The 19,948-nt window shown below is 44.0% G+C and overlaps 2 protein-coding genes across 4 annotated transcripts in view; one reads left to right on the top strand and one right to left on the bottom strand.

Moving 5' to 3' along the window:
• The window catches only part of LOC140910382 (UPF0462 protein C4orf33 homolog), a 112,935-nt gene that overhangs the window by 8,046 nt on the left and 84,941 nt on the right, over positions 1-19,948 (top strand). Inside the window, exons 2-3 of the mRNA XM_073341120.1 lie at positions 7,806-7,863; positions 11,320-11,500. Coding sequence (XP_073197221.1) covers positions 11,362-11,500 — 139 coding nt within the window. The 5' untranslated portion in view covers positions 7,806-7,863; positions 11,320-11,361. The remainder of the gene's footprint in view (positions 1-7,805; positions 7,864-11,319; positions 11,501-19,948) is intronic.
• Positions 13,699-18,393, bottom strand: LOC140910377 (endogenous retrovirus group K member 6 Gag polyprotein-like). Of its 3 annotated transcripts, none has more exons than XR_012158557.1 (2): positions 16,542-18,393; positions 13,699-14,819 (listed from the first exon to the last, which is right to left on the bottom strand). XR_012158557.1 is itself a non-coding variant. In XM_073341106.1 (2 exons), exons 1-2 carry the CDS (start codon positions 17,469-17,471, stop codon positions 14,632-14,634), a joined length of 678 nt encoding a protein of 225 aa, XP_073197207.1. In that variant the 5' UTR covers positions 17,472-18,393; the 3' UTR covers positions 13,699-14,631. The 3 variants fall into 3 exon arrangements, 1 of the variants encoding a protein (XP_073197207.1); XR_012158556.1 differs by having other exon boundaries at positions 15,592-18,393; XM_073341106.1 differs by having other exon boundaries at positions 16,982-18,393.

Genomic DNA, 19,948 nt, shown 5'->3' on the forward strand with positions numbered 1-19,948 from the left:
ATTGATACATGTTTAGCTCAACTAAGAGGATGGAATAGGAGCCTGTATGGCTCTCTGTGCCTCCCAGTAACTTCTTTTACCTAGGGAGGCTCCCCAGAGGGCCAGTTACTTTGAGCCACAAAAACCCAGTTTAACTGGATATGCAAGTGAATCAGTTCTAGAGTCTGATAGTTTTAATCGTGCTTGATTTTTGTTCAAAAACAAAACTAAAACCTAGCTCTTTGTTTAAAATAAGGTAATTAGTGCTGTGTATTTTACATTACAGTGCCGGGTATGGTTTTCTTTCCTTTCCTTTCCTAATGATCCGTATTCTCCTGTGAGATGATTGAATTGATAACTAATATGAATAATTAAGAACAATGTTAGTGTTCTTTTTTATGTCACCAATTATGTTTGGTGTATTGTTTTAGTAACAACACCTGTAGTTTATTTTTCAAATAGCAAGTAAGATTTCTTTAAAATATATGTATATTTCATTAAATAGATTGAGATTTATAGAAAAGTACATCTACAGTATTTCAAGGTCTCTCATACACCAGTATTAGTCTGCGGTAATCCCTGGGAGAACAGAAATCAGGGCATCTGTATCATCTCTAATATACTAAAACCTATACATTTAAGGATCATCTCCAATATGCAACCATGTGCTTCCCTGAGCACGCTAAGTACTCCAAGGGTTTTCAGTACAATATTATTCAATCTTTAGTTAATGAGCAGCATATCTTAACCAGTTTTTTGGTTGCTTGGATGGTTATGTAAGGCAGTTTTCAGTGGCCAAAAAAAAAAAAAGTAACAGACTTAAAGTTGCTTGGTGGTATGTATACCCCTTGCAGAACACTGAGCTGACTAAAACTCAAACTTCTGAAAACCAGGAAATACACTGTTAAGATTGCCCACACAACCTTAATGCTGCCCTCTTTCGGTAATGCCCCAACATGCCCTTACTCTGCCATTCCCACAGTTGCTGAAAAGTACAAGATTTTCATCTCCTTGTTAGGGACACACAGCTGAGCCCAGACTTGGCTCATTGCCCTCAGCTAATGAAGCTGGCACCTGATTAGCTGAAGACTCCAGCAGGCACCTGTAGCAGGCCTGGGACTCTGGCTACTCAATAGTGTTCCAAGTCTACAGCTGTGTTTCTGGTCCTGATTCCTATTCCTGTGCTTGGCTCCCTTCTTGCTCCTAGCCCTCACTCTGGACCCTCCCCTCCCCGTGCCTGCTCCTTGTCCCTGCTTCTGCTCCTGGTTTCCTGCTCCTGGTTCTTTGTCCCTGATTCTGGTACTCTGGCTCCAATACCTGACTCCTGGTTTCTGGCTCTCAGCTTAGTTCCTGGACTTTATATGTTGGCTCCTGACTTGACCATTAGGCCTGGCTCTGTTTCAGACCTTAAGCCTCCCTTCCGCCCTGACCATTAGGCAAAATGTCACCCACACCCTGGTCACTATGGTCCTTTTACAACCTATTCACTTTCACCCACAGATTCCATCTACCACTGTTAAAGGACAAAAGGTTCAGAGAAGGTGGTCAATGCCACCTTTCTCTGTTCCTGTGTGTAACAGGGTGACTTGTCCCCTGGGCTGCTAGAGAGACTGGGGCTAAACTAACTCCGATTACAGGATGAACCCCATGGAGATTAATATAACCTCAATCAATAGCTCAGAGATTTGTGAACCACTCCATTTATCACAGATGTTCCCACCCTCCTCTTGAGTGGAGCCTGTAATATACATGGAGTATGACTGTTCTGAGCTCCCCACACGAAAGGACAGGACTTCCTAAGATCCCTGGCTTACGTTGGGGACAGTGAGGGCACCTCAGACATTCATCAAAGGGCAAGCTCCCTCCCAGTCTGACTTACGTAAGCGGGGTCCAACCTGTGTAGATAGGCACAGGCCCCTCAGATTGTGGCACACATATTAGAGCATTGAGAGTGGTTCAGCCAGCCCTCAGGGCAAGGTCCACCCCCATATCCCAGCCAGGGCCAATGGGGGGGGGGAGAAGGAGGGTTATTTGGCCTGGGCCTCAAGCTCAAAGGGGGCCTCAAATTTAGACAACTGTTAATTTTTTGGCATTTGATAAATTTTGCAACTTGTTTTTATGCACATCCTTATTGGACCAAAATGTGACACACTCTCTCGGCTTAGAGCTGCAAACTTAAACAAATAAGAGATGTGATTTGGTAAAAGGCATAATTTTTTTGTTAACTGATATAGATTTGGTCATATTAAAGAGTTAAAAATGTTCATAAATATTAATAAAAATATATCAGTTCTTATGGCACAAGATTAGACCGTGATGAACGTGTTAGCTCAGATCAGCTGATTATATAAACAAACCACTACGAGTGGCTGGTGCTGGATCGAGTGCATGTTGAAAGGTAGAGAATTATTACATTTTAGTGTCTTTATAGTTTTACGTTTAGTTGACTAAGGAATTATTTATGTGTGAGAATTCCTTATTATTATCTTCATGTGGTAGCTAAAAGAGGTGACTGGTTGATTGGTTGAGCCCTAGGTTGGTAGCTTGGCCATCATCATAGGCTTTCGTAGTCTATAGGCCCAGATTCAAGGTGAACAATTGTGAGGACAGTCTTGTACAGTGAGTTTTCTGAGGACACATGTTTGAAATTTTTGGACGTTATCCTACTGTCTGTATCCATGTCTGTGCTTACTATATATATGTCATCCCTTTGTCTTCAGCTCAGCCAATTATATTATACCTTGCATGTTTGAGTTTTTGATTCAGTGATAAGTATAATAACCTGTCTGACAGTTTCATTTTGTGTTTTTAATTAGTATTCGTTTTAAGTCTTTTCAGCATTTGTGTACATGTTTACAGTAGAAGATTTCAAGTGTAGATTAGCTACTTATTTACAGCAGAATATTTCAAGTGTGGATAGGATGGAGCATCAATAAAGGTTGGAGGAAATTGAAAGACTGAATACCATCACATGAGAGTTCAACATCACACAAAGAAAATGATGTTGCATGGAAATCAGCCAGTAGGGCAGCATTAGCTGAAACTTCAGTTGAGAATTTACTCTTGACTGAACTCTCTACAGAAACTAATAACTGGAAAAAACTTCTTGAGTGCATCCTGAATGTCATTCGTTTTCTTTCTGAGCGGAGATTGGCTTTCTTTGGTTCCAGTCAGCATATTGGTGACTGTGCAAATGGAAACTTTCTAGGCATAGTTGAACTCCTCAACAAATATGACCCACTTTTATCAGAGCATGTTCAACTTGTTCAAGAATCGCAAGACAGTCAAAGGCGCATGCAAGTCCATTATCTCTCCACACACATACAAAACCAGTTTATTGAGCTATGTGGGTCATTCATACAAACAGCAATTCTTGATGAGATTCGAAATACGAATCATTTGACAATCATTCTTGATGCCGCTCCAGATTGTTCTCACAAGGAACTATGGCTATTTGATATGTTAAGATTGTAGACAGCTCAAAATTTTTAATTGAAGAAAGGTTTATTTTGTTTGATAATTTCACAAGAAAAACTGGAAAAGAAATTGCTGCTTGAGTACTAGCAATTCTAGAAGGTTTTAAGTTAGATTTTCAAGTGTGCATTGGTCAAACCTATGACAATGTATCTAATATGTCTGGGAAGTACAAAGGTGTACAAACAGTTCTGCTTGAGCATAATTCAAACTGTATTTTCTCCAGCTGTGGAAACCACACACTAAACCTGGTAGGTGTTGACTGTGCTGAATCATGCAAGGAGGAAATTACTTACTTTGGAACTGTTCAGCAAATGTACAGTCTCTTCAGTAGCAGTCCACAAAGGTGGGAAATTCTGAAGCAGTATCTTCCTGTTTCACTGCATGGGATGTCCAAACTAGATCCGTTGCACAGATTGATAGTGTTCAACCAGTTGCACAGCATTTGAATTCAATGAGAAAGGCTTGAAATGATCTTTAATCTCTCAATCTCACTGCACAGGCTTGAACTGAACTTCAGTTTATTCAGAAGCACATGTCCAAATTTGAATGCATTCTGATGATCTCTTTGTGGATGAAGCTACTTACAATGATCCACCAAACTAGTCTGGTAATTGAAGCATGCAATGCTACAATTGATGTTGAGAGGGATAACATTGAAAGTGTTATCAATGACATTCAACAAATTCATAAACAATGGGATGCGATCCTGGCTGAGTCCAGATTAGTAGCACAGAATATTGGCATTTCATCTGAGTTCTCCACCAATTGCAATTTACCTACTGAATCCGATGCCGAGCAGCATTATTGGGTCAATGTCTTCCTTGTCATCATTGACTCTATTCAGTCAGGTCAATTTGTACCCTTTTTGGGTTTCTGTGGCAGTTCAACAGACTGAGTAGTGAAGATCTACTTTCTGCAGCTGAACAATTTCAGCAACAGTACGACAAAGAAATCTCAAAAGATCTCAGTGACGAGGTCATCTTTCTAAAACAAATATATTCCACAAACTTTAAATTGGATTGCAAGCCAAATGGGATTGCTTCAAGAAATACTTGAAATTGGGCTCTCTGGGGTGCTTCCTAATATCACAATTGCATTGTGTATTTTTGTCAGTTTGCCTGCATCAGTGGTTTCAGGTGAACTCCTCCTTCAACTTGTTGAAGCAGGTAAAGAATTATCACCATTCAACTATGGGACAAGAGCGTTTGAATGGGCTTGCCATGCTTAATATCAAGTGTGACATTGCACGAAAGCTAGATTTTTCCTCAATAATTAGTGCATTTGCACAGAAGAAAGCTAGAAAAGCATTTGTTAAATAAAAAAAATTCAAATTATGTCTCTTTTTTTTGGTGCCTTACTTTGTTTTCATGTTTCGTAATTTTTTATTTTTATTATGGCTAGGGGCCTCAAAAGCTGGAAGTGGCCCAGGCCTCTCCAGACCTCTGAGAGGGCCTGATCCTTGCTCATATGAGGGGTTAGGGAGAGGGGTTCAGAACCCCCTAGAGGAGCAAGAACTCCCCAGGTCTGGTCATACACCTGGGAAGGGAGAATGTGAAGCTAACAGATGTGTCTGCCCATAGGTCTCTTTTCCCAGTGTTCCACCCTCCACTCCCCTAATCCCTGTGTCTCCCTCACCTGAGCCCCCAACCTCTGTCCTCCCCCCTACACCCATCTCCTTGCTGGAACCCCAAACTTCTGTCCCCCTACTCCCTCACTGCTCTGCCCCCCTAATACCTCTCCCATCCCAGGAGGCATACACATGTCTAATTTTCCCCAAAAAAACTTTGAAGACATTCCCCACAAAATAAAATTGCCACCTGTCAGTTACAAATTGTGGTAACCTCCAGCCACTCAGTCCAAAACTCCATTTGTCTTAGGTGGGGGGTTGTTATTAATTTATCCTTAGTTGTGTTAATTGAATGGTGAGTTCACAGCCATCAAATCTCAATGAAGTCTGTGTACCCCTCACTTTAACAGTACAAGCAGCTGAAGGAAACTGGGTTTTTCAGGGGCCTGTAACTCCGCAACTCTTTGGTCAAAGGACCCCCAGATTTAGATCACTAATGTCACTCCATACAGCACACCAAATTTCAAAGCAATCCAAGTAACTATTTGGATTTTAGATCACTTACAAGAATCAAGTTTTAAAGCATATAAAATAGCAGGAATGGAAACTCTTTAAACTTTTTACTGTATTGGAACGTGCACATTGTACAATGTTCTGAATGTGGGTCCCCCAAAGATTTAGTAGGTACTGTGCACTACCTTGGGTAAAACTCAATAGATGTTGGTCAGAATAGTCTCAATCACATCAATAGTTTGATTTCTAGCTCTGTGCAGAAAAAAAAAACCTAGAAACTTTTTAAAAAATGACTATTTTTGAGGAGTGGTTTTATCTTTGCAACCTGTAGCCCAAATGTCCTTAAATTTGGCTCACTAACCCGACCCTGCACTCTCCTAAAGTACATCAAATTTCAAAGGAATCTGACAAAGCATGTTGATTTCAGAGGACTTAGAAAGGTTGACCTTAAACAGAAGTTGTGATGCAACCTTAACGGTAGTGGTGCTGCTGTGCCACTATAACTTACAATGAGTGGAGTTAAATTAATAATGTTGGACTGCATATTTTATGCTATTACCACTGTGATTAAGGAAATTGTTCAAAGTATCAAAATGAATTACCGCTCGTAACATACTAGTACAGAATGCTAATCTGTAATCATAGTCAATTATTAAAAGATTGCCAAGGACGGTAAACGTTATTAATCACCATTTAAATAGCAGAAATCAGAAATGTCCAGCGGTTACTCAGCGGTGATAGCAGGAGCTGGAGTATAAATGTGGTAAATTTTGTTCTGGTTTAATCTTTTAAAAAATGAAGGCTCTGTGTATTTTAGCTGTTATTGCAGCATGCATAGCTGGTCCTGCCCATCACTTCCTTCTAAGCAGGTATCAGACACTTTCCTACTGTTTCTAATTACAATTGGAAAAATAGCTCATTTAATTTTTATCTATGAATTGGTTTTAATTGCTATTACTATTTTTATTATAAAGTAAATCTAAAAATTCAATTACATTAATTTAAATGGAACTAATGGATGCATATTGTGTAATGCAGAAGCCGTTCCCTACACACAGAGGGACAAGTATGTGGCTTCTGGAGAGCCAGTAATAGGTCCTCAGCTTCAGAGGAGTTAATGCATCAGGTAGGAGGAAATATCTGTAAAGAAATGGCAGCCTCACTATACAAAGGTTGATGAGGACTAAGCAGCTCCCTCTCACTGCCTCTAAGGCTTAGGAATAAGGTAGTATCAAACTTGGAAATGGGAATGGAAGGTATATGCCATGAGTGTGCTTCCACTTCTGATTTGGACCCATCTTTAACACTTAAGTGTTTTAATTTTGCCTTCCTTTGAAGCTTCAGGCCAACAAAGAGCACAGTTTGGGACTAGATGTAGCGCTGGTCTTATTTAATATAACAGTTCCTGTTACTTACCCACTTCCTCCCCTTGCATAGCACCCAAATCCTAATACGCATGGTTTTTCCAACATGGCAAAACTCCTGTGAATGGTAATTCAGAGGAAATAATTGATTTTTAATAACGCTTTCTTTTTTACATTTCCCTAAAACCCCCAGTTACAGGGCAATAGATGCCTCAGAACTATCTGTCTTGACCCTTAGATAACTCTGATCATTGTGACATCTGAGGACTGAATAGATTCTTAAGCAGTTACAGTAAAATTTCATAGAGACTCTTTACTTTTGCAGAACCGTACACTGGAAATCTCAGCAACTGAGTCAGAATCCAGCATCAGATAGTGACAAGTTCTCGTATAGTCAAATTATCTAGACTGATTAGTCTGGAAAATTCAAATATTAAGCTGAATGAATAATATACCTGCAAAAACAGAACTTTGACTTGTCTTAGCTTGTGTATTTCTAATTCTTTCTGACTTTATTTTTTGATCACCCTTATGAACTCATACATAAACTTTAGGCTTTCTGCATTACTCACCCACTCTTTGTCACATCAATGAGTCTTTGGAGTTGGCATTTGGAAAGTTTTATGACAGTGTTTCCAGATACCTAGTTTTTTACTCTTTCTTGCCACTAGATGGAAGAAGAAGGTTATCAAAATGATGCTTTACCAACCCAGCTATCTTCACCCTATTCCACTCCCCTATATTATTCCTAAAATAAGGAATCCCTCAAAAATTGTGGTTGTATAGAACTGATTTTGACTGCTATATTTCTAAGTTGTGTGATTGTATGTTATATCAACAGAAATACTAAATTACACCATATCATTATCTATTCACAGTTCTTATCTTTTTTATGTTCCCTAAAGTAGAAATGTTTTCGCTAATAATCATCAGACAAAATCACTGGAGGGTAAAACGAGTGAGGTAAGTGTAAGTTTGTAAGAGTTATAACTTACAAATGTTTGTGACATAAGAAACTGGTTTAAAGGATATCTTATTCTTCAAAAGTTTAATATGAACTTATGCACGCTTTCCAAACAACCGATAATGCCTTAAGTATTTTTCATAGAATACCAGGGTTGGAAGGGACCTCAGGAGGTCATCTAATCCAACCCCCTGCTCAAAGCAGGGTCAATCCCCAATTTTTGCCCCAGATCCCAAATGGTCCCCTCAAGGATTGAACTCACAACCCTGGGTTTAGCAGGCTACTGCTCAAACCACTGAGCTATTCCTCCCCCTGATGGATAGAGATAGTTTTCCTAGGCTTTGCCTGCACTAGCACTTTTGTCAGCAAAACTTTTGCCGGACAGAAGTGTGCAAAAATATACCCAGACTGACATAAGTTTCACCGACGAAAGTGCTGGTGTAGACATAGCTACTGCTGCTCATTGCGGGTGGTTTAATTATGCCAGCAGGAGAGCTCTCTCCCACTGGCATAGAGCGGCTACACAGGAGACCTTCTAGTGGCATAGCTGCAGCGGTACAGCTGTGCCACTGTAAGGTCCACAGTGTAGACATAGCCTGAAAAGAAAACTCTGAAATTTTCTTTATGCCTTTTGCTGCTCCTTTGTGGTATAGAAACATGACCTTAATCAGATTTTTATCCAGTGGAATGGAAAATCAGGACTTAATATTTACAATGGAAAAAAACCAAGCAGCATAAAAAGTCTTCTGCAAATAATGAGCACATCTTTTGGCAACTTCAAAGAAGCAATAAAACGTAGAGCCTTTTATTATTTATTTTCCTCTGTTATTTAATACTTTTAGAAGTTCTACTTTGTGTCTCTGAAAGACACTTCACAGAATCTTACCCTTGGTGTATTTTCAGTTCCAGACAAGGTAAATGTTTCTGAAGTGTGTATGACACAATTTTCAATATGCTTTATGTACAAAAAATATTAATTTAATCTTCCTCATGTTAACTCTATTTCTAAAGTCTACCACACTTTCCTTAATTACAATATATTTGTAATAACACTATTGAAGCTTGATAATTGCACGGTATTTCTCCTTTCCTATTCAGTAAACAATGTTATTTTGCTGTGTACTCGAGAGATGCTTCATGAAAAGTACTGGAAGCTGCTTTACTCCCGATTTAACCCTTAATTATGTTGGTTAACGCTTACTACAGCCAGACCCTTTGTGTTCACTTGCTTGTATGCTGGCATCATGGCATCTTTAATAATATCATCAAGAGAATTCATGGTTCTAGAAACCCAGACTTGTACTAGTAAACTTCTGTGCATTCCATAACTTGTTTTTCTTCTGGTTAAAAGCTGCTGTAGTGAACAGGACAGTGATATATGAAGCTCCAAGAGGCAACATGTATGGTTGCGTTAGGCATGATCATTTCAAAATGATATATTCAGGATTTTTAGTAGCTATAGTAATACACGAACAGTACATTTGAGTATGTTGTGTATTCCACAACAGGCAAATTATTGTAAGGTATTTTAGGCTGAATATTCATAGGAATATATAATTTGCCCTTGTTGATCATATCATCACTCCATCTAGTTTAATATCCTGTCTCTAGAATTTCCCAAACCTGCTGGTTCACCTCACTAATTGTGCATGGAAGGATTTCTTCCTGATCCCTGCTTGCACTTTGACATGTTTCAGAGTAACAGCCGTGTTAGTCTGTATTCGCAAAAAGAAAAGGAGTACTTGTGGCACCTTAGAGACTAACCAATTTATTTAATAGCTGTCATAAAATTATTCTTTCTTTTAAATGTTAGCTACAGTATCCTGCAGCTGTGAATTCCGTAGGTTGACTATATGCTCTGCTAAGTAGTATTTTCTTGTTCTATAATATTTTATTATAGGCAGTTTAAGTAGTGACACCTAATGTTAAGGTTGCCAAATACTTTCAATTATTAGACCCTATTTTTAATTATTTATAACTTTCCCAAACTTTAATAGTTTGGGATGAAATATTTCATGTCAGATGTCTGCTTCCAAATGAATTTTTGAAAAAATTAGGTAAAAATATGTTTCTCAGAATAAAGTTAAGGACAAATGCATTGCTTTGCTCATATTAAAAATATTCTTGCAACTGTTTTGTTGAGAAACTATGGTGGTTCCATGCTTTGGAGCAGAGAATAAAGATTAGATAGGGGTCACACTGTTTTTAGGGCTGTGCTTTTTGCGTCTGAAAATTTCAGTTTGCACAAGATGAGTAGAGACTCTTTAGAGTTTGGCAAATGAATTCTATGAAGATTCCACTTGTACTGAGCTTTCTAGAGTCGGAGAACTGAGGCACAGAGAGAATGTCAGAAATGTCTACTAATATTGGATGCCCAATCTGAGATGCATATAACCTGATTTTTCAGAGAATTTAGCCTTTTCAATACTTTATTTCAGTGTTTCCCAAACTTGGGATGCTGCTTGTTCAGGGAAAGCCCCAGGCGGGCCGGGCCGGTTTCTTTACCTGCTGCGTCCGCAAGTTTGGCCGATCATGGCTCCCACTGGCCGTGGTTCACTGTGCCCAGCCAATAGGGGCTGCGGGTAGCGGCATGGGCTGAGGGATGTACTGGCCACATGGTAACCTGGCAACCAAGGGGTTAATGCAGGTACTGCTAGCCAGTGGTGACTGGCAACCTCACAGCAGCTGGGAAAATAAAAGAACTGGGAAGTAGAGGGGTGGAGTGGCTGCCAGGGGAGCAAGCAAGCAACCTGGAGAAGGAAACTTGTTCCAGTAAGGTGCTGAGAAGCTGTGCAGAGACAACACCCAGACAAGGGATGACTGGATTTCCGAGCTGGAAAAGCCTATAGAAACAATGTGAGGTAGGAAGGAGTTCAGGGCACAGCAGGAGGAGTTGCTGAGGCCTGATTCTGTGGTTTTAGGGTTCTGAGCTGGAACCCAGTGGAGTGGGCAGGTCTGGGTTCTCTGAGAGACTAGAGAATGGAAAGAATTTCCATACCCTTGAGCACTCAGATCAGCTGACCATGCCAAGTATAAGGGGAAAACCTACATATCTCAGTGGGACTGAGGCTAACAACCTCCATGGCCCAGAATGGGGCTACCACAGAGCCGCAGGCAAGAGGAGCTGACTGACTGCCATGCCAAATCAAGTGACCACTGGTGCAATGCTCTTTCTGGCCAAAGGGGGTGCTGTTGGATTGGCACATCAGCTCACACAGCCAAATGATACTACTCCAAAAGAGAGATAATTGTTCAACCTAGCATCATCATATCTAATCATCATCTTTTTTCCCCCTTAAAGGATCCCATACATTCAGAATCCATCAAAATAAATGGTAACTTTATACTGCTTTTGCTAATAAGACATTAAGGCACAGTCCCCAATACCACAGGATGGTACCCAGCATTTACTCATTTTACATTTTCTCTTTTTCCTCTTCTGTAATCTTCTGTAGTTGGAATACAAGATTACAAATACCTGGGACAGCACAGAGGTGATGCATGAGCCGGTGATCATCAGATTTGAGGCAGGTGACCAAGGATTAATAATGAAAGTGAATTCCCTATTCTTTGATGACCCTTCTGCCCCATCTGGTGAGCCAGGAAAGCCTTTTGATGGACTCTGGGATTATGAAGGTGAGAAATATAAATATATACACACATGCGCGGTTATGGAGATTAGATTTCAGAATGTGGAAAAACACTAACACCTATGTAGTAATATCTTCTTGTGACTGTAAACAGCCTGAAATAGCTCTGAGAGAATTTCTCCCATTAACTCAAAGTAGTGTTGACTCTAATGGTAATTTAAATGTCAACATTCTTATTAGCTCACCGGTGATCAAATCATGCAAGAAAGGAGAGGGATGATTAAATGTTGCTGATTTTCATAATATTATGTGTCTTATTTTGTTGTCTCAAGTGAACAAAGTTTACCTTGAGTGGCGCTTGAAGAGTATTTATACCTTCCTACTCCTCCCCCACTCCCAGGATTTGACCCCCTCACAAGTACAATTTTCAAAGAAATGTATTGTGTGACTTTAGACCTCTGGAAGCTTGTTCCATAGTTGGATCTGTTCAGCTGAGAATGCTTTTTCTCCAGCTTTCATTTATTTTGTCTTGGGCTTTGTGATCTGCATTATCCTAGAAGATCACAGTTGTCATGGTGGTTCATAAATGGAAATTTGGTCTTTAAGGAATCTGGGACTTGGTGCATTAATTGCTTTGAAGATTAGGACTAAAGCTTTAAACTAGCAATTGAAGCTGACTGGGATACAGTAGAGGGATTTGAGAACAGGCCTGGTGAGCTTATGGTGGACTGTATTCTGGAGACGCAGCCAGCTGTATTTTGTACCAGCTGAAGCCTGTACATGGTCTTCAAGTTTGGCTTCATACACAGTGAATTTCAGAAATCCATCTACCAGGTGATGAATGTATGGATCACTTTGGCCAGGTGTTATGTGTGGGGAAAGAATGAAGCTGGAGGTTTAAAAAAAAAGGCATTTTTAAATACTGAAGCTGCCTGGTCATCCACACTTCATGAAAAGACAGGGAGCCTATGCACCACTTTGATGAATGGGGACTTTATCTTTCAATGGAAGACTGGGAAAGTGTGTATGATCATTCTATATAGCAGCGTTTCTCAAACTGGTGTCTGTGAGGATACTCCAGGGGGTCCCTGGGCCCCGCTGATCAACTCCTCCCCCTCCCTCCCAGTGCTTCCTGCACGCTGGGGAACAGCTGTTCAGTGGCTTCAGGTATGAAGGAGGCGCTGGGATGGACGGGGGGTGGGGGAGGAGCAGGGATGGGGCATGCTTGGGGGAGAGGGGAGGAATCATGTCCGGGGCCACTGGCCCTGCTGATCAACTCCTCCCCCTCCCTCCCAGTGCTTCTGCACACCAGGGAATAGCTGTTCAACGGCATACAGGAAGCACTGGGAGGGACGGGGAGGAGTGGGGACAGGGTGCTCAGGGGAGGGGGTGGAAAGAGGTGGGGAAGAGGAGGGGCAGGGGTGGGGAGGGAAGAGGGTGGGGTGGGGGCAGGGCCTGGGGCTGAGCTGGGGGGTTTGTGGATCCCCAAAAAAATTTCAATCAAAATGGGAGTCTTCTAGGTTGCTAAAGTTTGAAAACCACTGCTATATAGCATTTTGCCTTTCCATTGAGCACCACTTTGGTCTTGCGTGGGTTCAGCTTGCACAGCTGCTCTTATTCCAAGAGCTGATTTCTTGTAGGCGTTCTACATTTGAGTAGTGGTGGTGGCTGCATTACTTGAGGATGAGGTATATTATTGAGTTTCATCAGCATACTGTTGGCAGCTGAACCCATGGCCTCTCACTATCTCTCAGGTAGGTATTAAAAAGAAGCAGGGATAGCATGGATCCCTGTAGGACCTCACAGGTGAGGGCCTTCAGAGTGGGGGAACCATCACCACACTCTGGGCTCTTCTGGAGAGGTACAATTGGAACCACTGTAGTGCTGGTCTGCCTACTCCTGCTGTTGCATGTAGGAGCGTTAGCAGTACCTTGTGGTCCAGTTTGTCAAAAGCTATAGAGAGGTACAGCAATACTAGCCTAGAAATCTTGGCCATAAGAATGCCATCTCTTAGTATCGCCACAGCTGTCTATGTTCTGTGCCGTTGTCTGAAACTTGCTTGTGAGTCTTCCAAGGTGTTGGTTTATGTAGCATTGTTGGAGCTTGATTACTACTTTCTCAGTTATTTTGTCTAGGAATGGGAGGTTGAAAATGGGATGTTAGCTGTGAGGTTTTCAGGGTCAAGTGATGGCTTAAGTATCAAATGAACTATTGTTGCGGTTCAATGACAAGACAGCACAGAGCTTTAAGCAAGCAAGCAAGCTGGTCTGCTAACGGGCTTCTGCCTGTCAGCTTTCCACCTTCCCCTTTATTCTTTCTCTCCCCCCGCGCATTACATTCTCCAACAGATAAAAGGAATACACTGGCTTTGTTCAACATTCTTATTTACCAGTTTCTATCTACCGCATTCCTTGCTCTCGGGCCTTGAGCCCAGTCCTGGGAGGCTTCCCACGGTTCATGTCATCTGGGCGAGATTCCAAGGTTGATGTCCTTGAAAGGAGCTGTGTGTGCACAGGTCCAGCACAACACTCCGGGTGTGCCCTGAATGTTGCCAAGCGCATAAACCTTGTATGAATCCTACATCCCCTCCTTTTTTGTTTATTTGTGCTCGGCCATCTCATGGTAGCCATCAATTTGCTTTTGCAAGCCAATTAACTCCCGGACAGACGAGGTCATAACTCGTGGTGCCTGCCAGGGCGGTTCTCGACAAAGCCTTAACAAAAAGGAAATACATTGCACACAGCAACAGCAAAAAATGAGCTTAAGAAGGTAAAGTGTAATTGGCCAGGCCCCAATTAGCCATGCTAGAGTACTGGGAAGAGAGGTTCGCATAAGCAGCAAGCATCATCTCATTTCCAATTTCCTCAGGGTGATGACATACTGGAATAAGGCATGTACCTAACAATTCTTCAGCTGCTACAAAATCAGATAAACAAAAGTGGGTAACATTTGCTATTGAAGCCAATCTTTCCCATAGGTTATATGTCATTCGGGCTCTTAACGGAGAAAGCGCTCCCGAGCCAACCCCTACAGGAAATAGCAGGCACAAAAGGCATACAATCAATACAGAATTAGCAGTAATTTGGGCAAGAATTGCCACAAACAGAGTCTCAGGCTGTTGATCTGCTGCCAGTCTTCGTTGAGCTGCGGCGACCAATGCTTTTACTGCTCCCCATGTCACGGGCTGGCTTGGGACGCTACGCCTCCTCCGTTTCCGTCCCGTCGTTGTCGACCCGGGAGGCACCGCGCACTGCGTTCTCCTCCAAGGTCAGCTGAAACTCCGGTATGGGGTTCAATAGCCCCTGGTGCCACGCCATGCTGTTTCAGTGCCAGTCGCACACACCGGGCCGGAACCCACAACAGTCCTGCAGGGAGAGACACAGCAGCATATCCCCGATCCCAAGTGATTAGAGGTACTGGGCCCAGCCATTGCGGATCGGGCAGCTGACGGTAATAGACACGCGGTCTTTCCAGTACCTCGGATTTATGAAAATGCCGATCTGCGGGGGTCTGCTGATCTGTGTTCAGCATTAAATTATTTAAAATAAACAAAAGGATATGCAATTGTTGCTGAATGTCTCCTAAGGTTCAGAGACGCAGCTCCCCTTGTTTTAATTATTTGTCGAGCAAGGTTTTTAGCGTGCAATTTGCACGTTCAACAATAGCTTGGCCTGTGGAATTATAAGGGATCCCGTGTTTGAGACAGACGTCCCATTGGGCACAAAAGATGGAGAGGGCTGTGGAGCAATAGGCTGGGGCATTATCTATTTTTATCTGGCTCGGGCGACCCATAACAGCAAAACAGGCTAGCAAATGGTGAATAACTTTGGGAGTGGCTTCCCCACACTGTGGGATCGCCCAGAGGAATCCTGAATAGGTATCAATGGAAACATGTAAAAACGAATAGGGGCAGAATTGTGGCACGTGAGTGACATCCAGTTGCCACAGCTGATTCGCTGCGGTACCTCTGGGGTTAACGGCATAAAAAAAGGTAGGGGCAGCAGCGGCACAGTGGGGGCAGGAACGAACAATAGAATGTGCATGATCAGCAGGAATGTGAAACTGTCGGGCCAAAACAGAGGCAGACTGATAAAAAAAGGAATGGCTTTCAATGGGGTCAGAAAAAAGGGAATTTACCTGACCACATAACGCGCGATCAGCACGCGCATTGCCTTCAGTAAGTAGCCCAGGCAGAGGGGTATAACTGCGAATATGAGCAACAAAATAAGGAAAATTACGAGTGGTGATGAGATACTGTAAGGACAAAAACAGGCGAAGAAGGTCCGCATCGACCTGAGGGGTAATAAGGGCAAGGGGTAAATGATCAATTACCTGATAAACATAATGCGTGTCCACGATCAAATTAAAGGAACAATCAGCAAAAAATTGAAAGGCCAAAATAACAGCAGCTAGTTCCAAGGACTAGTAAAGCTCTCCAAGCGCTGTGCATGCAAATATTGTTATACAAGTGAATGAAGCGCTTTCAGCTTTTCTAGGGGGAGGGGCCACTGGTCAATCCATACGGGCTCTAAGGATTGCCATACCAATGGTAATGCGGATGGCAAGGTGGGTGAGGGAGGATTTTGGGCCATTATATATTAATATCGAGGGTGGTGTCCAGCTTTACAAGTAAGTCACGGCCCCAAATGTTGAGGTGGACAGGGAGTACAAAAGGGCGGATTGTAGCAAGGGCACGGCCTCCTGGTTTAGAGACCGTGACCCAAGACAAACTTTGGCGCCCGGGTTTGCTACCCCCGATCCCCCACAACTCTTTAGAAGGAACTGTTGGACAACCGACCGGCCACTCCGGATCACGAATCACCGTAACGTCAGCTCCAGTGTCCACCAGCCCTGTAAAAGGAACATTATTTAAGAGAAGTGTTAACTGAGGTTTTGAGGGGGCGGACCGACATTGTTAGAGCAACAAGTGGAGAGGACGTGTTGTGAGACGGCAACTGAGACAGCGTCGATCCAAAGCCGTTCCCGCCCCGGGCTCGATCCTCTGCGGCTGGCACCTGATAGGGGACTAAAATCAATTGTGCAATTGACCGTCCACGCGGGAGCGACTGTGGAAGATGGGTCCATACCTGAACCTTAATAACGCCGGTGTAATCGGCGTCAATGACCCCTGGGATGACAAAAAAAACCCTGTTTCCCAGCGTGTGAGCGAGGGAGAACCAGACCCACAAATCCGGCAGGGAGAGGTCCCATCACCTGGGTAGGTATGGCGCAAACCTCCCCTGGCAACTGAAAGTCAGCATCTTCCTGCATAATCAAATCAAGCTCTGCACTTCTGGCAGTCGCCGCCTTCATGGAGTCTGTGGGTTTTGAAGCAGAGGAACAGTTGTCTGAGTGGGAAACACCCCCGTTTGGCCCTGGGTTCGGGGGGAACCCGTCGTGCGGTTTCCCAACCTGCTACGACACTGATTAGCCCAGTGATAGCCCTTCCGACATTTAGGGCACTTCTTTGAGGGGCAGGCGGACACTGTCGATGAGCGGCACTCCTGCTGAAAGTGACCCTCCTTACCACAGCGGTAACAACGCTTCCCCTCCTTCCCGCTTTTCCGCAGGGCGGCGGCCAGAACTCCAGCTTTATGTGCTTGTGTGCCGATGTTTTGGCACGCCTGCAGCATGTCCGACAGCTCTAGAATTCCAGAGGCTTGTGCAGCCTGGAGAGCACGGCGGCAATCCTCGTTCGCATTTTCAACCGCCATTTTTAACAGGATCTCCTGAGCTGCCGCAGGGTTATCCACCTGTCGGAGGATAGCCTCCTGCAATCTGTTGGTAAAATCCATAAAGGACTCTGATGCACCCTGACGGATACTGGCAAAGCTTTTGGTAGGCTTGCCTGAATCCGGGACCTTCCGGAAAGCATGCTGGGCGCAGGTGGAAATAATGGGGAAGACAGCCTGAGGGAGTTGAGACTGCATCTGAACAGTAGCAAACTGGCCCTCCCCTGCCAAATGCTCATAAATGATACCTTGCTCTCTATATACCTGGGCTTGGCGTTCCGCCATCTGCTGATACTCACTAAGTCAAATAACATACTGACTGGGCATCAGCATCATGCGCAACAGCGCCTTCCAATCTTCAGGGATCAGGGTGTACCCAGTACCTAGCCCTTCAATGAGACCACTTACATACGTGCTAGTGAGGCCGAACTCGCGAATCGCTTTCTTTACGTCTCTGATCACCGAGTAAGGCAAACTGACCCAGTTTGCAACCTGGTTGCCCTGGCCATCATCCTGCCAGATCACCGGACAAACTAAGACCAGATCAGCCAGCTCCTCTGCTATAATATCTGAGCAAGTCTTCGCTGCGTGAACCATTCGTTGCACCAGCGAAAGCCCCTGAGCAGATGTGGACGACCCCCCGGGGGGCCCTGGAGCATGGGGCCCCACCAGGGGATGGCGATCACACACCGGCTCCGGTGGGGAAGGCCAGGGAGGCGGTGGTAATAGAGGCACTGGGGGCGAAGCAGGGGGAGGGATGGTTGCAGGAGCGGACGGGGGTGGCGGGATCGGCAGCCCCTCTGTTGGCGCGGGAGAGAGTCTTTCCAAGGCAACATGCTGTGTCGCATCGCCAGGAGGGGGGATGGCTGCAGGAGCGGACGGGAGTGGCGAGAGCACCAGCCCCGCGAGGGAGGGCCTGTCCGAGGCGACACGCTGTATCGCGTTGCGGCAGAGGTGCCAGGCATGTAGAGCCTGCACGGGCGCCCGAGGCTCCTTGTGCAATGTCTGGCCCAACCGCTCCCAGTCCGCTAGCTTAAGGGTTCCAGCTTCAGGGTACCACGGGCATTGGGCACTCACCTCCTGTAGCAAGAGAGTGAGTTCTTGAGTGGGGCAGTCGTGCTGAGCCTTACGCAGCAAATACTGTAGCTCATTGCGGTGTTGCACTTGCAAAGCAGAGAGGGAGCTTCCCATACTTACCACAATGAAAAATACTCACCGGGATCCATGAAGCGGATGAGTGACGCGTCTGAAACCCTTGCCGGGCGAGGTGAGTGCTGAGGGCCCCATGTTTGGGCACCAGTTGTTGCGGTTCAATGACAAGACAGCACAGAGCTTTAAGCAAGCAAGCAAGCTGGTCTGCTAACGGGCTTCTGCCTGTCAGCTTTCCACCTTCCCCTTTATTCTTTCTCTCCCCCCGCGCATTACATTCTCCAACAGATAAAAGGAATACACTGGCTTTGTTTAACATTCTTATTTACCAGTTTCTATCTACCGCATTCCTTGCTCTCGGGCCTTGAGCCCAGTCCTGGGAGGCTTCCCACGGTTCATGTCATCTGGGCGAGATTCCAAGGTTGATGCCCTTGAAAGGAGCTGTGTGTGCACAGGTCCAGCACAACACTCCGGGTGTGCCCTGAATGTTGCCAAGCGCATAAACCTTGTATGAATCCTACAAACTATTAAATTTTTTCAAGAAGCTTGATAGGTATATGTCTCTGAAGGAGGCAATGACTATTTCCATTAGTAGTGGGCATCAGTCTGTTGCATTGATTGCATTGATTACACGGGGTAGAAGGCTTATTTTGCCTCCTTATTGCTGTGGTGTAGTCCTGTAAGAGTTGTTTGTGCTGCTGGTGGGTGGATTCAAAGTGTCTTTTTGTACCATGGGCATTCTAACTTTCTGCCTATGCACGACTTCTATAGTGGTTAATCTGTGAATCAAGGTGATCTTCTTGATCAAATTGGGTGAACGGGTGTGTCATATAGATTTCCTTTTGTTTAATGGCTGGTAAAATAGCTGTGCTGAACGGAATGTATATTCCATTCAGCACAGCTATTTTACCAGCCACTAAACAAAAGGAAATCTAACGCATTTCTAGCTAGATTACTTACTAACTTAACAGAAGTTCTGAGGATATCTGAAGAGCATTCCTGATCTGTTTCTGGCAAAAGCATCGCACACACAGACAGACCCTTTGTTCCCCCCCATCTCCAGCTTTGAAAGTATCTTGTCTCCTCATTGGTCATTTTGGTCAGGTGCCAGCGAGGTTATCTTAGCTTCTTAACCCTTTACAGGTGAAAGGGTTTTGCCTCTGGCCAGGAGGGATTTTATAGTTCTGTATACAGAAAGGTGGTTACCCTTCCCTTTATATTTATGACAGAGTGGCTTGAGACAAAGGCATCAGTGGTAATGAACATCAAATGATGGTTCTGTTGTACTAACTCATCAGCGCCTTGTCCTCCTGTGCTGAGTTGCAAACCTAGAGAATTCAGGAATCTTCAGGGGTGGATCAGCATTTGGATGCTCACTGTCATTGTGGGAAGGAAGGAAGGCAATGATCTTGTCTGGACGAGGTTATGATCGTATGGAAAGTGGTATGTTGTTGTTGTCTACAATATACACTCCTAGGCTGAAGATAGGATCCAACATATGTCCATTTGCATGTCTGGATCTAGAGCAGGGGTGGGCAAATTTTTTGTCCCGAGGGCCCCATCGGGGTTGCGAAACGGTATGGAGGGCCAGGTAGGGAAGGCTGTGCCTCCGC

This window comes from Lepidochelys kempii, chromosome 4, assembly GCF_965140265.1.
Source record: "Lepidochelys kempii isolate rLepKem1 chromosome 4, rLepKem1.hap2, whole genome shotgun sequence".
In the NCBI taxonomy this organism is placed as follows: Eukaryota; Metazoa; Chordata; order Testudines; family Cheloniidae; genus Lepidochelys; species Lepidochelys kempii.

Excerpts from the sequence above, each read along its gene's own strand:
- LOC140910377 (XM_073341106.1), bottom strand. The coding sequence starts at position 17,471 with ATGGCGGAACGCCAAGCCCAGGTATATAGAGAGCAAGGTATCATTTAT. Across the intron at positions 14,820-16,981 it reads GAAGCGTTGTTACCGCTGTG|GACTGTTGTGGGTTCCGGCC; the intron begins GTAAGGAGGGTC and ends CTCTCCCTGCAG.